Below are 10734 nucleotides of genomic sequence, written 5' to 3' on the forward strand. Positions count from 1 at the left end.
AATTCAAATAAATTTTATCCAAAAAATTAATGTCAGAATCGACCCACAATCGCACAAGGCTTGGCTCGGCCGGACCGGCGGCACGCGCGTGTGGTCGTTTGGGCTAAAGTTTCATTTGTTCATAACTCCTCCCTTCTACAAACTTGGGGTGCTCCTTGGGGCCCAACCCAAGGGTTGTAGTCTAGAGCTTATATACACAAAAAAAACTCTATTAAAGTTTCAATGTGGGACAACCCATTTTAAGGAAACCCACATTTAAATCTTTAAATGTCCATTCCACAAACCCGAAAATGACGTCAACTTTTCATTCACTCATAAATGGTTTTGGCGAACCGCCTTCACCATGTGACTGGCCACGCGGCAAGGAACACGTCACCTCTTTGGACCCACCCCAAAAGACGTTTGGGGCCCACTCTATTTTGGGCTCAAAGTTTACCCAAAATAAGTCTTATAAACCAAATTTTCCAACATTACTCGTATTTCAGGACGACGGCTTCAAGAATACCATCAGATCTGAAGTGTGGTGAAAAAAGCCTTGGATCAACAGGTCCTAGCAGACTGAAAGAAAGTGTGAATGGTCCGGGTGGGCATTGTTGCTGAAATTTCATTTCATAAATACGGGAATGTCTCAAAACAGTTTTTCCACCAGTTGACGTCACACCCCGTACATGGTCCTTTCCATCACGTTCAATCTCACAGCTGAACTGACCTGCTAGAACAGATGCTATCAAGTTCTTAGAAGTAAACAGAGAGTCTCGTAAAGAAAGCCACCAAAAGAGCAAAGAAAAAGATTTTTTAGATCACTCAAATGAAATACAATTACATTATCCCAAATGCAAGATAGATTTTGGTTTTAACTCGTGAAAGACTAAAAATAGAAGATCATGCATACCATGTGTGTACATGTTTCTTGAAGCAAAAGAGTAGTCATAGTTATTAACTAAATTTAAATGGTCTAATGCAAAAACAAAGATAAACTAAGGATAAATGCACCATAAAGCAATTGTTTATCCACTCTCAAGGCATACGTAAATGCACCAAAGTACGTTCTGAAAGATAAACTAAGCATAAATGCACCATAAAGCAATTGTTTATTGACTCTCAAGACATACATAATTGCACCAAAGTATGTTCTCAACAAATAATTTCAATCTCTCCTATTTATAGATTCCACTACGAAATTTTAGTAAACAAATTGACCACATGCTGGAGACGAATCTCGTGAATCTCTTTCTATAAAGGTTGTCTAGATAACTCCAGCACTTCTATTCTGCATCTGAAAAATACTGATGGCCTTTAGGAAATTATCCAAACCTAAGTACATACTGAGCAAATAATTTCAAACTATCCTATTTTTAGATTCCATTACAAAATTTTAGAAAACAAGTTGACCACACGTTGGAGACAAACCTTGTGATTCTCTTTCTATAAAGGTTGTCTAGATAATGCCTGTCATAAAAAATAAAAACGAAACCCATAACTAATTAGTAGCCTCCATAATTTCCAAGAATGCAGATCCATTAACTGGCAGTGCCATTTTTCATCCAACAATTGTAAACCTTGTGGTGCAGCATAGTGTTCTTACCACCTTCTTTGCAGATTTTTTTCCGGTAGAGTCGAGAGGGTTCCTTACACAGTCTTATCAATCTAAATAACATGTTTGGCAGATATGTAGTTTTATGCAGAATAGTAAGCCTAGGCTGCTGTATATTCATCCTTACAAGATGTTTTGGTGGTCTGTGTAACATGCAGTTCCATACCATAAAAAATAACGTGCTTATAGTCCTTTAAATATCTGGCCATGCTCATGCCTAGATTTGTTGGCATGTATGTAAGTTTATGTAGTATACGACGTCCTACTTCCTCATAGGTTTTGTCCTTTCTTGGTTTTGTCTTGAGAGCAGTTTTATAAGTGATTTGTATATGCACACAGAAGTTTAGTTTCTAGGCTTCGGTTTTTATATAGGGTTTTCGCCCCTTTAAGGTGATTTTGGTAATAAATTTATGCTTAGAAAAAGAAAAAAGGCCGTCTTGCTTGCCAAATAGGCAATATTTTAAGTTTTTAAAAAACTTAGAACAAGGCAAGGGAAAGGAAACACTATCCAAGAGAAAATTGCTATTATATTGCTACAGGCATCAGTTGCAATTACGTTAAATGCACTAGATTAAAGTGTCAGGTGTACATGGTTGTCTCCAGGAATCAGACTCGTGCCCAAATGACATAGATACTTCAACAGCATAAAAATATTTCTGCCAGAAGATGCAAAAACACACAGGGTAGCCCAATACCTTGGATTCCTTGCACTGGATAGAAAGATCATGTCTTCACATTCTTAGATGCAACAAAATCTTTTTGACCCAGTTCAGCATTAAGAAAAACTTGGGTTTTTAATCCCCTGTAACTTAAAGGAGTTGCCTTGTTGGTAAGCAAGGACTATTAAATAGTACGACAATTAATATTATCATAACTTCTCTATAAATATAGCAAAAATTTAAGAAAAAGAGAGAAACAAACCAGGATCCTTTCTGATCCCAGGCAGAGCAACTTGAAAAAAATAGGCAGATTTGCTAACACCAATGTCCACAACTCCAACAGCTAGTACAGTTCCCCCTCTTGTAGCTGTTCCAGTCAAGATAACAGATGCCTTTGAATTAGACTGTGACGCATTTGGAACCAACAAAAGGGGCATCATGAAGGGCCCATCCAAATTGCCTGTACTTGGGACCAGTGACATTTCAAAAGGATCACAATACTGCCCTTTTCCATTTCATCTTGAAACTTTGCCGATGAGTTTCCATTTGCATGTGAATCTTTTCCTTCCATTGTCTTCCACAACTTGTTCATATAACCGCCTTAACCTTCTTCTCTAAATCTCTGGTGAAAGTGTTATGAATTTGGAATTCCGAGAGTTTAACTTGAAATTATATCTCACAGCTAAGCGTTTAACCTTTCAAGGCTAGCCTCTTTCACATAAAATTAAGTTGATCATGGATAATAACAATCAACAAAATCTTGGGCCAAAGTAAAAGAACCAAAATATAGATAAAGAACCCAGTCCCTAGCCAAAACTTAATATTAAACTAAGAAGTATGGACACAGACACGTGACACGACACGGATACGCCGATACGTTAATTTTCAAAAAATACTAACCACGACACATGAGGGACACTCATGAGATATATAATTTTATATATTTATTATATGCTATATATATAAATATAGGAAAATGTTTGAGGGCCACAATTTTTGTGGCTCAAATGGCTCAAAATTGTCAAAACGACGTCGTTTTAGCAATTTCGAGCCATTTGAGCAACAAAAATTGTGGCCCTCAATCATTGCTGATAAATATATCATTCAAAGATAATACAAAAATGTAATATGACACTAATTCTTATAAATTTATATGGGTTTTGTTTTATTATTGTATGTTAAGTTGTTTTGTTCAAACTTATAATTAGTTTTACATGTGTCTAATCGATAGACATGTGTGTTTAAGCGATTGACACGTGTATTCTCCAAGTGTCCAAAGAGTGTTCAGGTCTTTAAAAAAAAAAATTAAAATAAGACATGTTTTAAAGAGTGTCGAACACGTGTCCTATGAGTGTCCAAAGAGTGTCGATCTTCGATATGGACACGACATGGATACGTCAACTTCTTAGAAGTGTCCATACTTCTTAGGTATTAAACAAGAGAAACTCATCTCCAACAACAAAAATTTGAACCATATAGAGAAGAACTTTCAAATTTTGTTGACTAACATATACTAAAAAGAAAACTAGTAGTTCAAAGAATTAGGAAAAGGGAACAAACAAAAACAACCTCCATTCCCTCCACTGCATCATGACATGGGTACGCAAATACCGAAAGAAATAGGGAAGTTTTAATGACTTGGAGCAATTAGGTTAGGTTCAAGATATGGAAATAGTTTATTTAAAATATAATCAAAACCACTGGAGATTTTAATAGTCAATCATGTTTTACTATCATTTGTGCACAGAAAAGCATAATGAGCAAAATAATAATAATATGTGCTGCTAACCACAGTAAAATAAAATAAATGAAAAACCGGTATAGTACAAAAAATACATGATCATACACCAATGAAGTATTAAGTTTTTAACAATGGTATTGTTACATTTGAAAAGAACCACTTTTGCACTTACAATGTACATTAAATGAAAACACATATTTTCTCAAAAGAAGCATATATATATACAAATACAATACAATACACATAAATATTTATATCAGTTCATAAGAATTAAGATACATAATGTTCACATGTCATACTAATTCTCATATAATGTAATAAATGACCAACTACTAAGATCTTTCAATTTTTCCAACTCAATAAAGGGATAACCTAATTCACATGATCTTGGAAAAAGCGTGGTAGCTCGAATTGGAGGGGCTCGAATGGCCCGAATGAGTGTTGGCCGGACGTCCGCTTGGACGACCGGGTGAAAGATTGTCTACTGCGATTGTCACATTTGTCAACTATCAGCCTCCTCACTGAACAACCGGCCAGACATCTGCTTGGACGACCAGCTAGGTGAATTTCGAGCCATTCAAGCCAACCTTATATTTGAGCTACCAAGCATTGTCTCATGATCTTTTATACATTCGCAAGTGCCTATCTCATTAATAACATGTTTGAGAATTTCCGACTTCTCTCATTTATTATGGAGTTAACTAAAACTGACTTCAAGATTGACCCATCTGTCAAGGGGGAATCCAAAAAAAAAAAAAAAAAAACACAAATTGATGATTCAATGAAGTTACAAGTGAATTTTCCTATACATGAGGAGGACAAGGCATGCAAAATCTGCAAAACACTCTACATACAGTGCACACCCTCTTGTAATTTCTCCCAAATTTTCACCCAATTTTCCAATTAAAGTGGTTAAAACTCAACCTCCTATTGTAATAACAATGCACCAAAAGGGAATGCAATATATCACCTTCTACAAATAATCAAATGTATAATCGATCTGGATTGTCTTCAACCACTCTTGTCATAAAGTATTGGTGGGTTTAGTTTGATTTTCAAACTTTAGATGAAAAAAAATCACAATCACACATTTCACAATGTAATTGTGTGGTTTTTCTTTTTGTTATTATTGTTATCTACTTCATAGACTTGCTAAATCATTGTGCATTTACAAATTAGCATGGACAGTTTACACACATGAACACAAAGATGTGTGACAAAAAAAACGAAAAAGATTGATTTACCAATTGAAGTCTGCGAGAGAATGATCGATTAGAAGCGAAATGAGTAAAGCATATTTCCTGAAACGCAAAGCCCGCAGTCTGAAACGAGAGCGTGTATGTAGTGGAACAACTCTCCATTGTTGTAAGCGAGGGAGCGGTGAGTGACCTTGTGCTGAGTGTCCTGATGGGCCTAGCCCACTTTCAAGCATGATTGAACACAGGGCATACAATACAAGTGGATCAAATATCTGACTCAAGCCCATTTTCTCTCTCATGCTGGGCCGGCCTTGATTAATTTTCATAAGGGCCTATTCGAACTCATGAGTGGGGGACTTCTTCTTCTTTTTAATACGTATATTAATGAAAAACAAAAATTACAAGAAAAATGATAATTTGGGGGCCAAAGCCTCCCTAGAGTTTGGACTCATTCCAATTTCACGCCGGACCGTGAACAAAGAATTGCGAATCAATATCCAGTCCCACAAACTATGAAGCGGGTAGTTAATTATTTTAATAAGTTATTTTAATTTTTAATTATTTTAATAGATTAAAATTTTTATATGTTAAAAAATTATTAAATTTTTTCTAATTGAATAAAATATTTATAAAAAAAATAAATTAAATAATCATAAATTAAATGGGATATTTTATTTTAGGGCGGTGATTAAGGGCCCGAAATGGAGAGCCCCGAATGGCTCGAAATTCCATTTCGGGTAAAGAGAAAGAAAAAAAAAAAAGAAAAAAGAAAGAAAAAAAAAAAAACAGTTTCCAAAATTGGAAATTAGGGGTATTAGGGGCAACTTTTTTAGGGCTCTCAATCATTTTCCTTTATTTTATTGGTCATTTTAATCTATTTTATATTCTTCTAAATTTTAACCTAAAAAAAAATAATATTTCACTTCGCAGACAGGGCCTGTTTTCTGCAGAAACAAAAACAGAAAGACAGAGAGCTAGAGAGAGAGAGAAAGAGATAGAGAGATGCATTTGAGCGAGAACGAGGGAATAGAGGGTAAAACCTTCGTGGTAACCGGAGGGCTTGGATTTGTTGGGTCTAGTCTTTGCTTGGAGCTCTTAAGAAGGGGTGCTCACCGAGTTCGGACCTTTGACCTTCGTACCACTTCTCCCTGCTCCCATCATCTCCTCAACAAGGGAGTCCACTGCATCCCAGGCATCTCTCTCTCTCTCTCTCTCTCTCTCGGGTCTTCTTTCTTTTTTCTTTTCTTTTTTTGTTTCCCTGAAAATGATGAATCAGGATCTTGAGTTCCGTTTCTGCTGAACAATTCTTTGATTACTTGATTCAGGATCATTGTGTAGGATTTTTAATTTATATATATATATATAAATATACATACATACATACATGTATTAGAATAGTGATCCAAGTAAAGTAATTAGTCAAGTTAAAGATGGATTGTTGCCCCTCAATGAGATCCAGTGGATTGTCTGTTCTGGTAACTCTGTAAATGAGGAAAATAAAATAAATAGATTAATTTTTGAATCTTGCAAATTGTGTTGTTTTGTTTCCCAGAAACAGATGATCCGAGTGGTGAAATTAAAATTTTTTTAAGTTGCTCTTTTCTTTTCCTCATCTTTCTCAGCAACCAAATGAAGCACTTGGAAGCTTCCGCCAGATGCAATATTTTCTTCCTTCTCTTGCATATTTAGTTCATAACATAGTCCACACACTGTTTTGAATCTACAAAACATGATTGCTTCAGAATCTGTTTAATAAAACTAATATGTGCTGTATGACTGTATCTCACACACATTTGCTTAGATTGCCTTTGCTATGAATATGATATTAACTGCCATTGATAGTCATAGTCATAGTCATAGTCATATTAGCTGCAACTTTCTTAACCAAATTCGTATAATGATAGGAGATGTCACCCGCAAACAAGATGTTCAAAAAGCGTTACGCGGCGCAGATTGTGTTTTTCACCTTGCTTCATATGGCATGTCTGGGAAAGAAATGCTCCAATTTGGCCGCGTGGATGATGTGAATATAAACGGAACTTGCCATGTCTTGGAGGCTTGTGTTGAGCATGGGGTTAAGAGGCTTGTTTATGTGAGCACATACAACGTTGTGTTTGGGGGTAAGGAGATTGTCAATGGCAATGAAACCTTACCTTATTTCCCTCTTGATGATTATGTTGATCCATACAGCCGCAGCAAATGTATTGCTGAACAGTTAGTTCTAAAGAGCAATGGGCGCCCTCTCAAGTAAGTAATTTTATTTTCACAAGTTCACCAGTCGGGCTGTCTTTGATATCTTGTTTAGTAGGTGTGCTTCGCACTTCTTTAACTATATTTTTATGACTCTTGTTGTTTTTGGTTTCAAGTTTCAACTGGTTTAAAAAATAAATAAACAAATAAATTGTCACTTTTATGTATTAGCAAATGGGTTGGTATGTGTCAAGCATCTACTAACATGAATATGAAATGTTCCATAATATATTTTTGAACTATAGAAGTAGCATAGAGAACAATTTTGTGATCTATTAAATAGAGGTTAAAAGTGTATGCATAACTTGTGATCCTAACAAGACACCTTAAATAAACATGATAAAGCAGTACCTTGAACAGTGTAAAAATGATTCTGGTGTGCATTGCCTCAAGCAGATCTATAATACACTGCCTTTGTTTAGAAAAGTCATTCTACTTTCTTATGACTCATTGAATTCCCTTCTTTAATCCTGCAAATCCCAGCAATCTGAGTAAGAAATAGTGTTTCAGATGCAGTTCTTACTAGACCGCTACTTATTCGTGGAAATTATTGTTGACTGTTGAGAACTTCATCTTAGTTGTTTTCTTTCTTCAATTTACTTATTTAGGTTATATTGAAGAATTATGCATTCTCACTTTTCAAAATTTTGTTTGTTATCTGGAAAATAGCATAAGAAAGTCAAGCTCAGATTGATGAAAATATCCTTCCGTTTTCAGATTTGCAGTATCAAGTTCTTTGCTCCTTTAGAGAAAGAGAATCTACACATGAATTTCAATGCTTGACCTGACCTCGTCTAGTTTGTAAGGTTCTGATTTATGTACGATGTTTCTATGCTATGTAGGAAGAAGAATGGAAATCTCTATACATGCGCAATTCGTCCGGCTGCTATCTATGGACCAGGTGAGGAGAGACATCTCCCCCGAATTATAAATCTTTCAAAGTTAGGTCTGCTGCCATTCAAAATTGGTGAAGAAAGAGTGAAGTCAGACTGGGTTTATATAGATAACCTTGTTCTAGCCCTAATATTGGCTAGCATGGGACTCTTGGATGACATTCCCCAGAGGGAAGGACGTCCAATAGCTGCTGGTCAACCATACTTTATATCAGATGGTAATATTCAATCCATTTGCTTAGAAATATTTTACTTCTTTTCATGGCAACTAGAGCTATTAAAGTTGAGTAATGCTATACAAACTAACAAAACTTAAAAAGTCACATTATTTGTACCTATTATATTATTTGAGTGGGTCCCATTTCAAATACCGAAGTCTTATGACTGCGTGTCACATATCTGTGAGAAAAGTTAGTAAGATTTGTTAGTTTGTATAGTATTGTCCATTAAAGTTATTGATTAACCCTTGATTCCAAGGAAGGACTACTTGAATGCGAAAAACTGATTAGTGACTAGAGTGAACTGTGTTTAATATTTAACTGTTTTCCATGCAATGGTTTAATATTAGCCAATGATTTACAGGGTCTCCAGTTAACAGTTTTGAATTCCTCCGCCCGCTACTCCAGAGCCTGGAGTATGACCTGCCAAAGCGGTCATTAGCTGTCTCTCATGCTCTTGTTCTGGGAAGGATATTCCAGTTGGTCTACACTATCTTATATCCATGGTTGAACCGATGGTGGCTTCCTCAACCATTGATGCTTCCTACTGAAGTGCGCGAGGTTCACTTCTAAATTACCTCGGAATCTGGTTGAATATAATTGTAGACTTGTAAAGCATTCCTTACTGCGTACAAAAACAACAAACCTTGGATCTTGGGGGTAGGCTTCCTTCAAGGTTCAGGGATCGAAACCTCTTAGGTACTAACAATTCCTTGGGGTCACCGGACTAGGGAAAAACTCTTGAATTAACACTTGCGGGAAACTCCTTGCCGAGGGCCTGTGCATCCCTAGGAATTAGTCGGGTTTTGATCCTGACACCCCAGTGTCAATCCAAAAAATAAATAAATCAGAGAGAAGGGTTGTCTCCCTTATATTAGGGTTTTTTCCCATATATTATAGTAGTACAGTCCAAAGTACAAAAGTATCCTTACACAACGCAACATAACATAAAATCACTTCCTACTTGGATCTTATAAAGGGTCATCTATATCCCCGTCTACTGGTTTCAATTTAAGTGGTTAATGCAACATATCGTCACTTTGATGCATACGTCCTATTGCCACTCATCAGTTTCCTGCAGTTCTCACTTGGCCTAGTTGCAATTGATCCTGCACCTTCCCACATGGTTTACCGTAATTCCTTTCACCCCATCTCAACATCCACATTTCCAGACAAACCTGAAACATTCTCTAACATCTGTTATTAGGTTTTGCAAGTTTCACTACTTTGTACTGAACCATATCTGATATATTTGTGTGTGTGTTTTATCTCTTGACAGGTTGGGGTAACTCATTACTTCTCTTTCCTAAAAGCAAAGGAGGAGCTTGGCTATGTCCCTATGGTGAGTCCTCGGGAGGGCATGGCCGCAACCATATCATATTTTCAAGAGAGGAAAATGAGAATTTTGGATGGGCCTACAATATATACATGGATGTTTAGTGTAATTGGAATGACTTTGCTATTTATTGCTGCATATTGGCCAGCTTTCGGACCTGTGTTGCTTTTAAGAGATTTCTGTCTCTTCTTCTTCCGGTCTATGTGGGTAATGAGAATGGTGTTCATTTTGGCTGCAGCAGCTCATATTGGAGAGGCTATGTATGCGTGGCATCTGGCAAAAAAAGTGGATCCTTTGAATGCAAGAGGCTGGTTTTGGCAGACTCTTGCGCTTGGGGTTTTTTCATTGCGTTTCCTGTTGAAGAGGGCCAGGAAGTAAGTTGGAGCATCTATTGTTGATATAATCTTTTTAGCAGCTGTATTTACTACTGTATAAGGGCAGTTCCTTCATAGGCAGTAAAATAGGACACAGCTAAGGGTTTAGATTTTTTTTGGTAGTGTTGAAAAATGTGATCAGAGATCATCTTTTTATTTCTATGAACAACCACTGTGTCTCTATCAAAGGAGATTTGATTTGATTTGATTTGATCTGCGGGAGTATCTAAAGCCCGAAGTGAATCCACCTAGTTTGAACTTTGATTGCTGAGAAAACAGGTATGTAAAAAGAGTAGATCTACCTCTGCTAATTTGCCATGACCCAGCTCATCTCTTGGACCTCAAGCCCAGGGCTGTAAACTGAGAAACCATGCTGTTTGCCTGGGTTAACAAGATTGGATTAATGAGCTGGAATTCGAGTTTGAGCAAGCACACCTGGGAGCCTCAAAATGCATCCTTTAAAAATAATA

At 36.5% G+C, this 10734-nt stretch overlaps 1 protein-coding gene and 1 pseudogene across 2 annotated transcripts; one reads left to right on the top strand and one right to left on the bottom strand.

Moving 5' to 3' along the window:
* Nucleotides 1-396: 396 nt before the first annotated feature.
* On the bottom strand, nucleotides 397-2824 carry LOC114276180 (increased DNA methylation 3-like; annotated as a pseudogene).
* A 3276-nt stretch (nucleotides 2825-6100) lies between these two features.
* Nucleotides 6101-10478, top strand: LOC114276161 (uncharacterized). Of its 2 annotated transcripts, none has more exons than XM_028217942.2 (5): nucleotides 6101-6385; nucleotides 7098-7440; nucleotides 8286-8554; nucleotides 8919-9115; nucleotides 9834-10478. In XM_028217942.2, exons 1-5 carry the CDS (start codon nucleotides 6196-6198, stop codon nucleotides 10266-10268), a joined length of 1434 nt encoding a protein of 477 aa, XP_028073743.2. In that variant the 5' UTR covers nucleotides 6101-6195; the 3' UTR covers nucleotides 10269-10478. The 2 variants fall into 2 exon arrangements, with proteins under 2 accessions (XP_028073743.2, XP_082778561.1); XM_082922435.1 differs by having other exon boundaries at nucleotides 8286-8344.
* Nucleotides 10479-10734: the final 256 nt, after the last annotated feature.

Source organism: Camellia sinensis, chromosome 3, assembly GCF_055761805.1.
Source record: "Camellia sinensis isolate YWXY chromosome 3, ASM5576180v1, whole genome shotgun sequence".
Classification (NCBI taxonomy): domain Eukaryota; kingdom Viridiplantae; phylum Streptophyta; class Magnoliopsida; order Ericales; family Theaceae; genus Camellia; species Camellia sinensis.

Bases quoted from the DNA above. Each gene is read 5' to 3' on its own strand.
- LOC114276161 (XM_028217942.2), top strand. From the start codon at position 6,196: ATGCATTTGAGCGAGAACGAGGGAATAGAGGGTAAAACCTTCGTGGTA. The intron at 6,386-7,097 runs GCATCTCTCTCT...GTATAATGATAG, and splicing joins GGGAGTCCACTGCATCCCAG to GAGATGTCACCCGCAAACAA. The intron at 7,441-8,285 runs GTAAGTAATTTT...TATGCTATGTAG, and splicing joins AGCAATGGGCGCCCTCTCAA to GAAGAAGAATGGAAATCTCT.